General features: G+C 43.2%; 1 protein-coding gene across 1 annotated transcript; it reads right to left on the reverse strand.

Moving 5' to 3' along the window:
• Positions 1–1,763: 1,763 nt before the first annotated feature.
• dtd1 (D-aminoacyl-tRNA deacylase 1) lies at positions 1,764–18,011 on the reverse strand. The gene is made up of 6 exons (XM_079278686.1): positions 17,875–18,011; positions 17,267–17,357; positions 15,800–16,035; positions 14,691–14,788; positions 6,085–6,240; positions 1,764–2,498 (listed from the first exon to the last, which is right to left on the reverse strand). Exons 1-5 carry the CDS (start codon positions 17,915–17,917, stop codon positions 6,085–6,087), a joined length of 624 nt encoding a protein of 207 aa, XP_079134812.1. The 5' UTR covers positions 17,918–18,011; the 3' UTR covers positions 1,764–2,498.
• Positions 18,012–18,508: the final 497 nt, after the last annotated feature.

Here is an 18,508-nt window from a genome sequence, read left to right on the forward strand (position 1 = left end):
AGTGACGGCAGGACAGTGTAATAACCAAAAACATGAATAAATAGTCTCTGTATTTTTGCTGCCAGTGTTCAGTGATGCTGAAGCACCGCTGGCCCTTCATCACAGAGTACACGTCATTGAAACAAACTGACTCGTCGTCACTGAGCCCAAGTTACTCCACCCGAGACGATAAATGGACTGCAGTCAAAACCATCATTTTCTCAGAGGGTCTGGTGGGGCGACAAGGAACAGTTTAAAGGAGACAAATCACGCTAATTTTCAGGTTCATACTGGTATTTTTCTTCTGGAACGTCTTTACCATTTTTTTCTCAAACTGTCTGAATATTCATGAATCCCCCGTCTTAAAACGCTCTGTTTTAGCATCTGTCTCTTTAAGCCCCCTCTCATGAAAAGCCCAGTCTGCTTTGATTGGCTTGCATTTACAAAATGGTGCACCTTTGCAAAGGTAGATCTCAAGGGCTGCGGTCGACAAGTCCCAAAATGACCTCCTATCGTCTATTCCTAACCACTCTTCCTTGAACCTCTATGGAGAACATCATGGGGTCAAAGAAAGATGAGAAGGAGAGTTCATGAGGAGTTAGGAAAAGACAACGTGGTGTTTTAGAGCATCTCCTCCACCTTCACTAAACCACGTCATTATGATACGACGGTGGAGGTCACTGACGTAGGTCTGCCATGGAGAAACTACAACGAAGGACTACAAAAAGCACAACTAAAATATGACCCCATGAAATCTATTATTGCAATGTGTGCAGGCTTCATGAAGAGCTTCTTCAGTGAGAGGCTGCTTCACTCGTGGTGTGAAGGAGAAACCAGAGCTCCTTCCTGCTGCTGTCACACAACAACCAACACGCTTCAGTAGAAACAATTCACTCATTCAACATCAATGAAAGTGTTCAATATCAATATATCCTCTGTGCAGTGATGTAGATTTAATAATCTATCATAGGCCGAGCTTGTTTTTGTTTTTTCAGGATGCTTCTTGTTATTGAGAATTTGTTCATTAACAGTTTGCTATAGTTACTGTACATTTTATATTCTATTTTTATGAACTTATTTGTTACATGTTTGAAGTAAATAAATACGTAGAAATAAACAAAGGATTGTTACCGTCTGTTCATATTCATCAACATGAATCCCATTACTTTATGATAAGTATAATTATTAAAGTTGTGTAAGATAAACATATTGTTTGTTTTCATGGACGGCCGAATGGTGCGTCACTTTAAATGTTGCCGCCGCAAGGAATTGTGGGGTGGAACTAACTACTTTCCTTTGGTAAAGGAAGATCCAGTGTATCCTATGCTAATACAGGAAGCTAATGAAGGAAGCATTGAAGCACCTTTCCTTAGCATTTAGAGAATTCTAACAGCTGTTAGACACTTAGACACTTCAGATCATTTCACTCAGTGAGGAACCTTCCGAAGCAAAAAATACCATTCAACCACAGCCAAGCTGTGGCCGGTATATTCTAATGAGCCTGCATGTGCCACAGGAAGGGGAGCTGAATCCGATTGGCTTGTTGAATCACATGATTTCCGATGCAGGCAGCCCACCACAAACTGACTGGGTCATCTTCTTTACTAGCTTGTGGGTTGGTAGGCTCTCCAGATACACAAACAGAATCAAAAAACACAGGACATGATGTTTGTCTGTCCTTTGTGCCATGGTGGTGAGCACTTCCAGGAAATTAACCTTGTTTTGAGTAGTTGACGATCTACAAGTGGTTGGGGGGGGGGGGGGGGGTTCCGGCTTGTGTGGGGTGTATCGTGGTTTGGTTTAGGTTGTAGAATTTTGGGACAGTTGGGCCCAGAACACATCATCAGTAATGTTCCCTTGTGCACAAGCACTGGAAAAGTGAGGCTTTCATCATATATAAGAGACATTCAGATCAGTCTTTTATTTTGAGGTCCAACTGAAATCACAGCTAGTTTCTGCACTTTAAAGATCATTCTTAACATATCGCCAATATTCTAGAAAGCATGAGCTAGAGAGCTGATGTGGGTGGTCGGTCAGAGTCCGAGGCCTTGTGTTTGGTTGCGATGCTGTCTAGCTATAAAACATACATTTCTTTTACAGAGCACCTGTGTTCTGGAGCAGTTGGGCCTCAAAACATAGCCTTTTCATACAGGTACAATAACCTTTAATGACAGACGTTACACACAAAGCAAGGTGTCACTGACGTTTTGATATACTGATATCACTGTCCTCGTGTTCACTGTAAGCCAAGGACTTGGATCTGAGTTATGCTTCAAGGACAGTCCCATGAGAGAGAGCGAGACAGGCAGGGGGAATCTGAAAAAGAAAGACGGAGAGAGGCAGAGCAGGATAGAGGTAGACACCTGGAAAGACACTGAGCCACACAGTCGAGTGCTGTGATGTCTGATGCTCTGCTCCAGGCCAGAGGAAGGACGACGGTCCACCATCAGGTGTCAGTCACTGAGGATTGAGGCCTTCCTGAGGGAACTGGGCTCACGGCTACGTCCCCGGTTTGAGATCTGCACCAGAGAGAGAGAGAGAACAGAATCATTGTTGGTCTCTGGCTCTTCTCATTTGTGCCATCATTCATCAATAATAAGTATTACGGTTGCTAACATGAGCCAGAATAAGCTTATGGTCATAGCAGACCAAGCGAGGCGGTCGCAGCTAAACTCTTGAGCATATTTGAATGAAAAAGGACACTTTTTATTGCTTCTGTATGATATTGTTAAACACACAAAAAATAAGAGGGCTAAACATTAAAATGAATTTCATGTGTAAGACATGAGTGTAACAGTCTGCCTTTCAGGCTGTGTTAACAGTAACACGTTATCAACATATCTTCACCTTTTAATGTAATGACGAACAGGTTAGCAAACAGTTACAGTAGCACACGTATTCCGCATCCAGCAGACAGGGGGCAGCATTCTGTCAGTCCAGTATTCACTCTCTATTTATTCTGTTTCTGTGAGCAAACTTGTGGGCCAGAAAACCAAAAGCTATTGGCTGAAAGATGCTCAAACAGTTCTCATAGCTGAGGGGAAGTGCAACGTCTGGTGATAATTCTCTACGAGTGACAACTTTCACATTACTTTTTTATTGTTTATCATCAAAGTTTTACAGATGAAAAATGTGACTGTAAGGGTTAATAAATTAAAAAAGGCATAACATTGTGAAAGCAGACATTTGAAAATTGAAAAAAGGAAGTTACATCCACTCTCTGAATATATAGATGTGACAGTTTTGTAATTGACAATGGCCAACAGCTGACACATGCATGCAAGATGTTCATATCAACATCAGAACATTGTAGGCAGCAAGGAAGTAAGACCAGAGCAGGTAACGGAGGACTCTCACAGATGAGTCACTGGGAGGAAAGCCAACGCTGTTGCAAACCAGTTCTCTCTTTAAAATGTGCAGCGACAGAGTGAAGCAAGCAAGCCCCTTGTCTGACATCTCTCTGACATCCAAACGTCCCTCTTCCACCATAGCGCACACATTTCCAGAAGTGCTGTGTGCGAGATATCAAAAAAATAAAGAACTCTCTGGACAACTCAGACTTCATTCTTTTAGCTTCTTTCTCATTTCCCCCTCTTTCTCCCGTCTCCCTCGATCTGTCTCTCCGTCAGACTAAAAGGCCTTATGCAACGAGGCGTTGAAGCCTCCATGTCTTACTCAACATGCACTTGGGGATTACAGTGCATGGGCCCCCTTGCAGAAGAAGATGGGACTACGGGCTTAAGCTTTGTTTGTACTCCGCAGACGGAGCGCGACCTGGAGCATGAACGGAGGCGTTTATACCCCCTGCGCTGTTCGTTGCATTATTATTCACACCAGAGGGCGTACAAACAAAATGAACTGTGAAGAATCAAAAAGACAATGAGTGTAATCCAGAGATATACACGTAGACTGTAGCTGGAACAGGCATAAACTACTTTATTGCCTTTCAACAAACCCTTAAAGAAACAAGTCAAGTGTTAAATATATTATGGAGAAACAAATGTTGAATATCCTGTAAACTATTTGATTTGAAATATTTACTCAGATGTAGATTTTTAAGACCTCCTGTTTCTAAAGCATTCCCCAGACATGTATACAGTGCTTTTATCATTCAACTATTCGTGACAGTCATGTGATCGTAGGCGGCGCCAAATTACAAATAAATTCAGAGGTGCACGACCATGCGGCAGCGACCACTTCGTGCCCCACGCGTCGGCAGGGATAACTCCATTTTGTGGCGCGCCCGCCTGGAACCGGCTCCACCACGGCGAGTACAAAGTACGCTTTACAAGGTCCCACATGGGACAGGACGTGTGTGTTTATGGAGGCCTTATAGAACGGATAAAACTGTACATCAAAATGAATGCAACACACTTCAATGGTGCACTTTAAGATGTTCCCACTGGTGTCTGACAGCGGGTGTGAACAGCGGAACAGGAAGTAGGACCGTCACTGTCACAGTTGGGTTGCAGTGCCAGACTGCTTATCGGCCAGAGAGGTGCCACAGCAGCAGGGACATGGAGAGAGATGACTCCGTGCTCTTTATCCTCCTCCTCCTCCTCTGTTTTCGCACTAGTAAACAAATACTGAAGGCAAATAGGAGCAACCCAAAGCCCTCCTCATCCCCACTATATGAGCCAGAGAATGAGACACAAACAGATCTGTTTGCTGAGTTTCACTGCAACGTCAACAATATTAAAGAGAGTAGGCAGGAAAAAGGAGAGGTGAAAAACAGAGATGCTGAGGTGAATGTCAACGACACTGCTTTTCTCTTCTCACTGCACATTTAAAACCGCCGTATTGTCCTTGACAGAATATACTCTTGAAATGAATGGGAGTAGGGTTGAGAAGATCTGGGAATATTCAGGAAAACAGGAATATTTGTGAATAAATTGACTGCTCCGGCAACTAAGACAGGCCTACCACTCCAATGAATTTGTGTGCCCCAGTGATCCTAGGACCCGTGTGGTAATAGCTCCCGGTAGGGTCTCCTAAGACAAAGTGGTCTCAGGGGATGGACAGAGCGATCCACTGACCCTATATGAATAAGCCGGAAAAACATTGTTGTACCTCTCCCTGGGTGGCATCCTGGAAAGGGCATCAACAGGGGACTCGATAATTCTGCAGTGTTTGTGTGGCGTCACTTCCGTCTCTTCCTGTTTCCTTCACTTACACTCCCCTGGGTCCTAAGTCCCCTCCATGTACAGCTTCTTATTGCCCTCTATGTACGTACAAATAAGAAATACCACACATATTACACTGTACTCAGCGTTGCATATGTGTCTGACCAAAATACCAAAAAAAGGAATGATTCATTTAAATTATCAGAATCAGTATTATACTGCTGCTGTGTAAAGGGAATACTGCTGTTAAAAAGCACCTTATTTGTTTAAAGTGTTTGCAAAACAAATGTTATTGCACTTTTGTTCATATAGCAGTACTTTTCAAATAAAACTTTTGAATTCATTATTGAATCTTGCGTCTAACAATGCGATTAATCGAGATTAAAAATTGTAATCGTTGCCCAGCACTAACTTTTTTGTGTATTGTGAAGTTATCAGTGTTAAAAAGGCGAGAAAGTTTACGGAAATGTGCCGATCCTTTGCAACTCAAACATGTGAGCGAACCATTTTTGTTTACAGTGTGAAAGACAACTGTGTAATTTCTCGTGATAAGGCACAGCTGTAACTTGTCTTGTGTGTCAGTCGAACTGGTCCATTAAAACATCTGCCATTGAACTGAGCTAAAACAGACTACTTATAATGAATCAATATAACTCTACATCTATAAATGAAAGGTGTCAATCATACTGTAATCAAACATTTAGGGTCATAATAACGCGTGTTATTTTCCTCTTTTGCTTTAAAAGGTGAGTGAGAGCAGATTTGACAATGTCAATGCAGATTTATCTGGGTTTGAACATTGTTGAAACGTTTGAGATAATGAAAGTGCATACAACTCATGGGAGAGAATAGGCACATTATACCTTTAAGGGATGATCCTGTATAATAACATGGTAAATGATTTCAGACCTCAAATAACTCTAACACCTGCAGACACCTGGTGTATGTTTCTACATGTATTATATGTGTACACCCTGCTTACCTAGGTCTCCCTTTCTGATGACACATCACCGTCGGCCCCACTGCTGGCATTGGGGTCCTGTCGGGAACGCACGGCGCCTTTTTCCCTGCTCGACTCTGAGGGGCCCTTGGAGCGCGTCTTCTCTTTCCTCTGGTGCTGCTTCTCCTGCTTTGACAGCTGAGGAAACAAGAAACAGGAAAGCTTGATTGGTAAAAAACTAAATTATAATTACTGTCATCTTGCAGTTCAATTCATGAGCCCTTAACATGTACAATCACACATGCCCTAAAATTGTCCCTAAGAACATTTAGGTGTCTCTGAAGAGGAAAAGGAGTTACATTCAATCGCCTCAAATACTTTCCCCCAGAGAACATGCCTGAACTTTGAAGTTGTGTGTGTTCTATGTGTTCCACATCATTGCAAAATAATGAGCCTACAAACAAACAATAATTCTGAGCAGTGCGCTTGTATAGATTTTTCTAGATCATAGCCCAAAATATTTTCTGCCAAGTAACTTCACTGTAGCTTCCCTGCATGCAACACGCATCACCATTTGCGTTTACCACTAATTATTCATATACATTACATTATTATACCACACTTATAGACACACGGCATGCAGACACACGCCATGCAGACACACGCCATGCAGACACGCCATGCAGACACACGCCATGCAGACACACGCCATGCAGACACACGCCATGCAGACACACGCCATGCAGACACAGTATATCGATCACACATCTGTATCGATCAATTAGGCTCGATCAAGATGAAGTGGTGAAGTCGGACAGTTTATAGCAGCTTTCAAAAAACATACAGTGTTGGAGCTATTTATTTGATATTGTATTTTGTTATTTCATTTATAAGTAGTATTGTTTAATTATTGTAGCTGTTTCATATGTTAAGATTATTTTTCTCTTTAATAGTAATTTGTTTGTTTCTATTATTTTTTGGGTAATTACTGTGGGCACCTGTTGCTATTTAAACGAGTAGAAAGATAGGACCAGCATGCACCAGGGTGGGCGTATAGTTTTTACCAGCTACACAGCAGCACTGCACTGCACAGGACAGGAGAGACAGCACGACAGGAGTTTGTTTGCTTGTTTTATTTGCTTTATTTAATAAATACACCAAAATGGAAGCCTGCTTGGACATTTTACTCTCTTCTGGCTGCGTACGGATACCGACCATGGTGCATCAGTGGCGTTTGATTATTATTTGTTTAAGTTTGATTTAGCCGACAAATGGCCACTACATAAAGTAAAAACTACGCCCTTGGACTAAAGTAAAAGCTTAGCTCTTGGACTCAAAGGACCGATCCCACCACAGCCACAACTGGTTGGATCGTTTTTGGATTTCGTATGGATGATCAAAGAGGATTGTTTCATTCATCACTCTTGGATTCAATATCAGCGGGACGACCGCTTTGGACCAGATCAACACAGCGCTGAAACATCTCAGAAGAAACGGGTACGTGATACGACTGCCGTATAGGAAGACGGTGAAACGAGTGGAGTTTAAAAGTCTGTATTCACAGTGATGTACGTGCTTCTGGATGTTTAAGCCTGACTGCGTTGAATCGCTACAAATGGACATTGCGCAACACCCGCGCACCACTATTGGCGGCTTTCATTCATTAAACAGCCCGACTTCAGTGTGTGTGTGTGTGTGGCGAATTGGAGGAGCGGCCTGTAAGCACCTTTGCTGTTTTTTGCTGCACTTTACCTGCATTCACGTCCGACGGATTTGATTGATGTGTGACAAGCAGTTTGGAAGAAGTGTTCAAAATGTCTGACGTTCAGGCGAAGGATGTTGAAAGGCCGTCAGCAAGAAGAGACATTAAAATGACTTCTAAAGGCTTGGAGTTCTACACGGAAATGTACCAGCAAAAGAGGACCGCAAAATGCAAACAAGCCAAAAAGTGTTTGAGAAACATAAGTGATTTAATGACTTCCAATAAAAATGTAAATTCAGTGAATGCTGAGCTTTTTACATTCATCAAGTGTTACCAAGATGCAAATGACATGCATACATCTTTTGTGAGCTTACCTTTACCTCAAGATGAAGTTACAAGGCAAAATCTGTACTTCAAAGAAAAAATGACAATGTTCTATGACTTCACTGAACAGGTAAAAGGCTGGCTGTCTGAAATGGGTTACCCATATGTGCAGCCATATAAAGATTCTCTCGACCACCAAAGTGTTGCAGATGAAATAAACCCTGAAGATAGTGCTTCTAATGTGTTAAGTGTAAAGATGAACTCTGTAAAGACACATTCCCAGCTATCACGGATTTCATCAACATCATCTGCACGCATTAGAGCTGAGGCTGACAAGGCAGCTCTGATGGAGCGCGTTGCTGCTCTAAAAAGGAAACATCTGATAGAAGCTCAGGAGGAAAAGTTTAAGAAAGAAAAGGAACAATTGGAACTTGAAACGGAATTGGCAGCTACAAGTGCAAAGCTTCATGTCTTGGAAATAAATTCATCCCAGCGTGGCTCAAAATGTTCAGACGGAATGAACTCTTATGTTGAAAGGAACAAGTTCAAAGAAGCAAGACTATTAAATCCCCATGCCTACACCTTTGTTCCTGTTGAAAAGGATGTTATTTCTGTGTCTGATCCCATAATGCAACCACAGGTTGTTAGGCCTAAACAAAGGTCAAACACACAAATTGATGAGATGCTCGTAAAGACTGATGCTCCAGGTCAAACGACACAAACTGTGAATGAAAGTCAAGCAGGACTTGTGCAACCTCAACCCCATCAGAATGACACTGTAAATGTGATGCAAAGACAAAATGACATCGCTGCTCTGCTGGTCCAGCAAAATCTGTGCTCTGTCCTGCCTGTAAGAAACATTCCTGTGTTTGATGGAGACCCTCTTCAGTACAGGTCTTTTATCAGAGCTTTTGAAAATGGAGTGGAGGAGAAGACAACTAATTGGAGTGACTGTTTGCACTTTCTCGAACAATACACCAGGGGGCAGCCAAGAGACTTGGTGTGCAGTTGTCAACATCTACCTTCAGATCAGGGATACCACAGAGCCAAAAGTCTTCTCGCAGAGCACTTTGGAAACGAATACAAAATTGCATCTACGTATATGGAAAAGCTTCTCAGCTGGACGCCTGTTAAAAGTGAAGATCTTAAAGCATTGCAATCATTTTCCCTGTTTCTTCGAGGATGCTCAAATCTAACAGAGCAAATGATGCATATGAAGGAACTGGACCTACCATCTAATATGAGGAGCATCATCTTGAAACTTCCTTATAAGTTAAGGGAACGGTGGAGAAATGTTGCTTGTGATCTGCAAGAGCGACGTGGCCAGAGAGCACTGTTTGAGGATCTTGTTGCTTTCATTGAAAAACAAGTCAGAATTGCCTCAGATCCACTTTTTGGCAACATTCAGGACTCACAACCTACCAACTTGAAGGTCTCCAACGTTAGTTACTTGACGCAAAGGAAAAAGGGAAGCAGCTTTGCCACCAACGTTACTGCAGTGAAAGAAGGAGTCATCACTCAGTACACAGGAAACAAGAACAAGTCTTCCTCTCTTCACAACTGTCTGTTTTGTAAACAAAGTTGTCACTCATTGGATAAATGCTCACAGTTTAAAGTGAAAGGACATCGTGATAAAATTAACTTTATCAAAGAACAGGGTATTTGTTTTGGTTGCCTGAAAGTAGGCCACACAAGCAAAGACTGCAGGAGTCGCTTGGATTGCAATGTGTGTCACCAAAAGCACCCAGGAGTCCTTCACATAGAGTGGCAAGACAAAAGAACAACCTTTCAACAAGCCCAACAGTCTGTGAGCCCTCCAAGTGTTGAAGGGTAAAAGGACTAGTATTCTGCTGAGAATACTCAGCAGAATAACCAGATTGCATAACATGAGACTTATAGCTAACAATGTAGCGTCTACTATTTAAATGACACAGAATATTAGGATTCCCTACAAAACAGAAGAAGTCAAGTTGATATATAAATATAAATATATATATAAACCTAACTAAGTAGTTCCCTTTAAAGACGGAAGTTTATATTGAAAAACAATGTACCCGTGTTGCTGGCTTTCCTAGGCAAGCGCTCGTAAAATGAGGAGTAACCTTTCTTAAGATATCAAAAGAAACGTGTGAAGTTAAGTTGTAGAAATACAGCCGCTTTGGCTGAACTGGAACTGAGACCTTATCCGTCTGGGGTTCCTGGTGGCTCACATCATGCACGTGCTGCATCGTGACTTGCAGATCATGACCTTTGCAGCATGTTCAGTATTCAGCCAAAGGTGCACGAGAATTAGTGAAATGACTAAAACAAAGACGGAGAAACACATCAGCGACACAGACCAGCACTCCACATCTAACTTGTCTTTGTGGAAGTACAACCACTTCTACTCTCTCTTCACCAAGAGCTGCTCTGGGTCGTCATATGCTCACTTCAACAAGTCCATTGTTGTGGACACCACAACAGTACGCTAGCCTCCATCTGAAAAGGGGTCTGTAAACACAGGTGCTAAAACTTTAATGGCGGCTGGGAAATATTTATGAACTAAATGTCATCTTGAAAATCCAAAGCATTGCACAAGACATTACATTATTCAAAGAGGACCCAAAGAAATCAGTGTTATTCCCATTTGAACCCATTAACACACTGTGCTATCAAACCAGGCCGACTGACTTTGTTGATACCGCTGTGAACAAACGTACACGTTCCTCTTCAAGCATTCAACATTTCAATCTCTAATGTTAAAGGATTCCTTCACCCCAAAATGATCATCTGTATATCAGATACTCGCCTCGTGTTACCTTGAATTCTAGAAGAAAACTTTGTTTCCCGATCCTCTGATTCATCAAGACCAATCGCCGTTCTTTCGTATTCTTCATTCCCAAAGTAAATGGGGGCCACGCAACGACATGCAAACGTCCGTTTACAAAATCTCACACAACTCATGCAGAATAATCAAAATTTATGCAGAAGAGTTTGAAATGGTACGGTTGTACTGAAGATGTTTGTGCTACGTCAGCTGATGGATCAGCTGCTTCCCTTCTATGCATCCTATTGACTAATTCTCATACAGGACCCCTATTTAAGCTGCTTCAGCCTGCTACCCTTGCTGCTTCCTCTGCAGGCCGCTTACAACCCGCCTCCACCCCTCCTGCTGTGTCTGACTTAACCAATGTCACTTCTGTTGTCACTGATGCCGCCTCCGTTCTGTACCCTTGGGGGTCTTTGCAGCTGCTGTCCCTTAGGCTTTTTACATAAGCACATGGAAGGGCAGGCTTAATTATCATTTCCTTTAAAGCTACAAACCCCAAAACTCTGAATCCCAACTAGATAGAAAACTGACCTTACATGATCAAACATTCCATCCTTTCTGTGTGTGTTGGGTTTCAGCCCAGAGCCCCAAAACAAAATGCACAAACAGTCAGGTGATCAACCTTCAGCAAAGGACCCCTCTGCTATGGACCCCAGTGGTTCAGCGTCCCAAAGGCAACATCTAGGGCTGGGCGATATGGCCTAAAAAAAAAATCTCCGATTTTTTTACAAAAAATCCGATTCACGATTTAAATCGATTTTTTCCCCCAAAATTTTTTGCAGATGACAGAAGCTGTTGAAAACTATTTTTTATTTTATTTTGTGATGATTTTCCCAAGTAGGTTGATAAAAATAAAGTGCAAACAAAACCTGAACATTGTAGAAAGGTGCCTGTAGTATACAAAAAGTATTTGGTCACTCTTTTGTTTCCCTGAATCATTTAAATATAAAATTTAATTAAACATAACATTAAATGGCATTAAATAGTAGCCTTCCATTGTAAACAACTGTGCAAATGTAACTTTTTACAGTAAGCTTTTCTAACTGAATACACTGATACAAACACAGCATGAAATAAAATGTATGTGACCCTTTAACATTCACATTTTCAAAAGTGCAACATCTGATCTAACATCAACATAACATATTTTGCACAGTAAATAAGTGCATGTAAACAAAATCAAGTGCATTCACAACATAACCAACAGTATTAAACAGTAGTGCATGTTTTTTCTAAATATTTTTGCCAGGAAGACAAGCCTGTCTACTACCTCTGGCTTCAGGCATGCACGGTGGCATGTAACAATGCCCTCCCACACACTGAAAAGCCTCTCAGAGGGGGCACTTGTAGCTGGCACAGAGAGGTATTTCTTTGCTAAAGTACTTAGCCTTGGAAAGTTAAGTTGGTGACGCTTCTACCAGTCAAGTGGATCGGTGTCTGGGTCAACCTGCTGGACCACAGGTCAGTTGTTGCGGAGTAGAATGACATCCCCTCCAGCTCCGCAGAAATCCTTTGGCGTGTACTATTGTACAGCCGAGGCAAGGCAACGTCAGAAAAATGTTTACGGCTTGGTAGCACGTACCTGGGGTCCAAAGCTTTGAGAAGGTGAATAAACCCCGGCTTTTCCACGGTGTATATGGGCACCATATCTTTTGCGATATACATCGCGACTGCATCCGTGATGGCTTTCCACCGGGCACTCTTCTTCTCATGCGGAGTACAGTTGGTGAATGTCTCCAAAATGCTGGGTTGTTGTTGTGAGGTGGCGGCGGCGGCGGCGGCGGCGCTTGTGCTCCCGCGGTCCTGCTCCCTCCTCAGGGCAACAACACTTCTCCCACTCGGCGGCATGCCTCTGTTTGAGGTGCTGCATTAAATTTGTTGTGCTGCTTGATTTTGTAGCAATAGCTTTTAGACAGACCTTACATCGTGGTGCTGTTTGTTCTGTGTCAGATGACACGAACCCGAACCATTTCCAGACTACCGAAGACACATTCTTCCCTCTCTTATGAACGAGAGCTTCACTGCTGGCCGCCATTGTTTTCGTTTGTAAACAATGCGCGCGCACTCTACTACGGGAGCCCAACGGGGGGGAGGGGTGGGGGCGATTTTCTCGATTTTCAATAAAACACATCGCCTTAAAGCACACATTCGAATTAATCGATTAAATCGATTTATCGCCCAGCCCTAGCAACATCCAAACGGCACGATTTCCATTTCTCTGGATAACACCATTGTTTGCTGGCCGCTTGACCCTGCAGAGGACTAAATCCCTGATTCATGCAAAGAATGGAACAGTGTCTGTTGGCCATTGCTTCATTTCCCCCCCGTGCCAAGTTTAGTCTGTTGGCTGGCCTTTTAGCCCTCATGTTCAGCCTCAGCTTTGGCTCGCCGGCCTCCACAGCAAGAATTCCCAAACAGACAAGATTTAAATTCCGAGGACTGCTTAATATCCCTCCCTTTTGGCTAGCGGGTCAAGGCCACCGAGGGGAGGGCGGCCAAAGCCGGCCTGAAGCCAAAGCATGAGGACGCTGGCCGGGTTCGACAGAAGTGACCAGAATCCATTCAGGAAGACGGCTATATGAACGTCTTCTGGAATAAGAGGCTGAGAGGTGTATACAGTGGTGCTTCATGAAAGAGATGTAGAGGTGAAACTAACCATTATAAGATAATCCTTTAGTAGTCCGACAGCGGGGACATTTACAAGTTATTGTAGTTGGGTTTTAATTATTTAAGAATAATAATAACTCAATTTATCACAAAGAAATGCATTTTCATTATTATCAATACAGTCCATCCCAAACTGAGTTACAGGAGGAGCAATGTGGAGTGAATCCAAAGTGTTATCATCAAACACTATTAATTCCTACTATGTATTGCATTGATAGCTGGAACACTGCCATCAAATAGTCCCTGCTGTGAAAAAGATCAATTCCTGACTATGTTGGTAATAATAAGGAGTGCTCTCATGCTAGGAGAGCTATCAAGATTTAGCTTAGCATCATTTACTCAGAGAGCAAAAGGACAGGGAAGGAAATCGAACATATGAAGAAGCTCTGGCCCTGGAGTTCACGGTCAGTGGAGGAGGAGAGCCTTGTGTCGGAGATTGGAGAAACCAGCAAGAGGACTTTAGATTTGACAGAATCGAACCGAAAACCCAACTCTTCTCCACTGAAAGTAGCTCGCAGCTCTGTATTGTAGAAATGGTGAGAATTCTTCATTGGTTCGTCATTGGAGCAGCTTTTAAATGTTGGATGTACATTTCTTCTCAGAAACTATAACATATCAGTCTTGATCTAAAAGTCAGTTGAGCTCAGATTTAATTTCATATTTACAGCTACATAATAATCAAACAGTGGTAGAGGTCAGTGTTCGTGGAAATAAACCACAATTTCCTCAATTCTGTCTTTGCACAATCCATGTTTCTTAACAAAATCATGATCATAAAAAAAAAACTGCTCTACATGTAACATGAGAAGCAAGAGTGAATAGCCCCACCTAGTGGTTCACAATGAGGAATGACTTTGAGAATGATTTTAAGTTGTGTAGATTTATTGGAGAAGTCAAGTCAATTTTTGTAATGTACATAATGCACATAATGACTCTGAATCTGTATGTAACCATGTATGTAGCTTGTATACCATGTATACTAGTTTTATTCTGAGCTGTAAATTAAACCCTGACAACTGAGGAAATGCCATCAACTTATACGAGACTGTGGAATACGGTTGAAAGCTCCATTAGAGAGCTAAGAAGTGGACCTTGAGTTCAATTGTTCCGTCAATCCACTTTATCCAAACCTCAAAAAAAACATACCTGTCTGGGGTCTGAGGGGCCCGTAGGTGACGTCAGTTCGACAGTAACAGGGCCGTCATTTTGAATTTGGAGCTGCATGTAGGCCCCGAACTTCCCGTCTGGAGACACAAGACCAAACAGACATTTTACAAGCCATCAACAATCAAACATCAGAGACGTAGGATGAAGCCAGGTTTCATCCGTTAGCATCACTTTACTAAATCTAAGTAGACCAGCGCATCCAAATCCAATCCCATCCCCACGTCAAGAGGCAGTACACGCTGTTTGTTTGGCATCGTCAGTCGACGTCCCATGAAGACGTAGGACGACGTGGTACGCTGGAGACATTGGGGACCAAAGACGAAGGGGCTGTAGGAGGACAGGAAGTTTAAACTTAAATGTTCTCCTTTCTTCAAGCAGGGTGCAGGAGATTAATGACACCACCTGCACAATGAAGCCGTGGGCCATGGTGGAAAAGCGCTGCATCATCATATTTCCTCTCTGGAGGAGGGGGGGGGGGGGCGTAACTAGGAAGCCTTATGCCTGCCTTGCTGGGACGAGGTGTTCTCCGCACCCGCTCCCCGGTGGGCTGACCCAATTCACTGCCACCGTCACCACCGCGCCATCAGAGCTGTGATAATCCCCCCCCCCCACAAAGGCCTTACACTGAGATGGGAATGCTGCAATGAAACAGCAGGGGGGCAGGGCACCGATCCAAACGTATGAGTGGGTGGCGATAATGGTGACCCTCAACACTTTACTTTTAATAAGCTCGGAAACAAGTTTTCTTTTTATCCGTCTTGTCCTCCAGCCTCCTGGGTCTCTGTTGAAACCGGCTTCATTGTGACCGCCACACTGTTTGGAAACTTCAAACTCTGAGCTCACAAAATCTAGCACACTGTCGTAGAACTAGAGAAGTCTACTCAGTGGAGTGCAGATCTCTCCTCCCAAACAACGAAGAGATTAATCACTCAGCTGTTCCTCCCTAACTTTAGTGGATCAAATCTGACCTCGGGCTGACGTTTAATGTGTAGGAATAACTGGGACCCTATCAGAAGTAAGTGTGTCATCAGCTCTCCTCTGAGGTCCAGCAGCAGCAGCAGGAAACAGTGAGTGACGGGTTGACTCACCTTTAATGAGCTCCGGCTTGTAGCTGGTCCTCATGTTCTCCAGGATGCTGCTGTAGAAGGGCTGGGCCAGCTCGGCGGGCATGGCTGAGTGAAAGTCTGGCTTGTTGCCCTTCAGGACACACTGCAGCGTGAACTGGCTCACGCACAGCACCTCAAAGTCACGGTCCATGACACTTTTGGTCCACGCTCGGCCGCTCTCGTCCTCAAACAGCCGCAGGTTGAGGATCTTCCGCACTCTGAAAACAGGCGAGGATCAGCGGTGAGGAAACTGGGACGATCCCTCCGATCCATGTGGTGAATGCGAGCGGAGACTTTAGGACTTTAGAGCACACGTTAGGAGATCGAGCTCCTGTCCTCCACACGTGGTTGCTTTTCATGCTAGGACATCTACTTGGAACTTGACCGACACATGTAATCACTCACAACAAGGATTTAGTTATATTGTCGATCAGTTCTAATACGGTGTAGTAATGCAGTTCAAGCAGGAATCTTGCTTTTGATCGTTTTGAGCCTCTTAACTACAAACCATGGATACTTTCTATCTTCGCTCATCATTTTTAATGCGTGATATAGTCTGAGGTGTGTTTATGTACCTTCCATTTTGTTCCAGACACTTGGCTCACATTCATTTCTGGATGTCATGAGAATCAAAACGAGCACATCAGTGTGAACCTCTGTATTGTTTGTCATGTTCAGTCATCGTTGCATGGCAATGAGACTGGTTTCTAAAGTCTGCACTGCAGAAAACAAAACAAAAAACACACTCCTGATGTTCAGTGTTGTTGGATTACACAATGTTAACACATTTAAAGACTTTAACACTGTGTGTGAGGAAATGAATGGAAGCCAATAGTTGCCTGGAATAGTAGAAGAGTTCAACAGGCCATGGCCTCGGGAGTAATGTAAAAGACACTAAAGACACTAGAACATCAACTAAAACATACTGGAGTCTACAAATACTTGAATCAGCTTCGGAACACCATCTGGAAGTTTGTGATTATTAAATGCAAACGCCCCCCATATGTAAAACATGTAAATGCAATAACACACAAAACAAAAACGTTGTTTAACTCAATGAAATAAAAATATCAACCAATAACAAAACATCTTACTTTAAATGGTTGATGTTAACTCTTTAAACGTGTGCTATAGAAGAAGAAATGTACTTAATGGGACCTTGAAAGATACACTTGTCTGTACTGACATATCTTGTTTTATATATATATATATATATATATATATATATATATATATATATATATATATATATATATATATATATATATATATATATATATATATATATATATATATATATATATCTTGAACTCTAGTCGAAAATACATTAGTTCATAACTCCAAACTCATCCGTGTGGTACTGCACATAACACAGAGTGTTCCCTCTGATGATTTGAACTGTAGCCAGGGCCCGTTATGGTGTTGAAGACCCCTCCCACAAACACTCACATGTAGTCTGCATCCTTCTGGGTGTCCTCCACCGACACTCCCAGCAGCACGCACAGTCCTCGTCCTATGGAACTGATCTCCTCTTCTCCCACTGCAGGGACACAGGAAAAGGGTCGAGGACATGATCAGCTACTGTCTTCATTCAGGGGCCAGCGGCCGGTACAGACAGGGGGCATACAGGAGACAGACAGGGGACATACAGGAGACAGACAGGGGGCATTCAGGAGACAGACAGGGGGCATACAGGAGACAGACAGGGGGCATACAGGAGACAGACAGGGGACATACAGGAGACAGACAGGGGACATACAGGAGACAGACAGGGGGCATACAGGAGACAGACAGGGGGCATACAGGAGACAGACAGGGGATTTCATCCTATACCCTTTGCTGGTTTCCTCCGAGCATGGACACCCGGCCAGCCTCCGGATAGGCAAACCCCCCGTCTGCCCGTCTCTGCAGCCATGCGTCTAACTTAGCTGCTAGTGCTAACGCAGCTAGGTGAGCTAACGCGAGCGCTCAGCGACGTCAATAAACGAACGCTGCTAGCCTCGGTTTAGCGACACGACCAAAGGGGTGAAGGCATGCCACCTCGCGCAGGTCCTTACCTGTCACGGTCGCCTTGGTGACCCTCTGGATGACAACTCTCATCGTTCCGCTCGTGTCGGGCCGCTCACTCTCAGCTTCCGCACACCTCCGCCGTGGACGGGACGCTGTCGCCCTCTAGCGGCCGGAACACGAAGCACACGTCCCGGAGGTGTGTGGTACAAAGAAGATGTTCCTTCTTCTTCGTGGCATAAGTGGAAAGTAACTAAGTGTATTTACTCGATTACTATACAATTCAGAGATACTTGTACCTTACTTCTTATTTCATTTCCTGCTGCCCTGTACTCGTCGGCGACTCCACCAGATTTCAGAGTGAATATTACGAGCTACCTGACAGCTTGTTACTTGGCAGGAAAGGATTTTAAACCTATAATGAGCATGTAATGTGATGCATTGTGTAACAGTATTTAAAATAACTCAAATGACTTTGGGCCTTAAATACATCAGAAACAATTAATGTTACAACAGTTAACTCTGACAAAGCTCATTTTCCTGCATAGCAGGTGCTTAGACCTTCAAGTTTGTTTTACTCCTAAGTTCATTTACTTCTGTAAAAGTATGGAAACCAGGACATTCACTTGCAATGGAGTTGTTTTTTTACAGTGTGGTATTTTATTACTCACGTCAGTAAAGGAT

The sequence above is a fragment of the Melanostigma gelatinosum genome, assembly GCF_949748355.1.
Source record: "Melanostigma gelatinosum genome assembly, chromosome: 11".
Taxonomy (NCBI): domain Eukaryota; kingdom Metazoa; phylum Chordata; class Actinopteri; order Perciformes; family Zoarcidae; genus Melanostigma; species Melanostigma gelatinosum.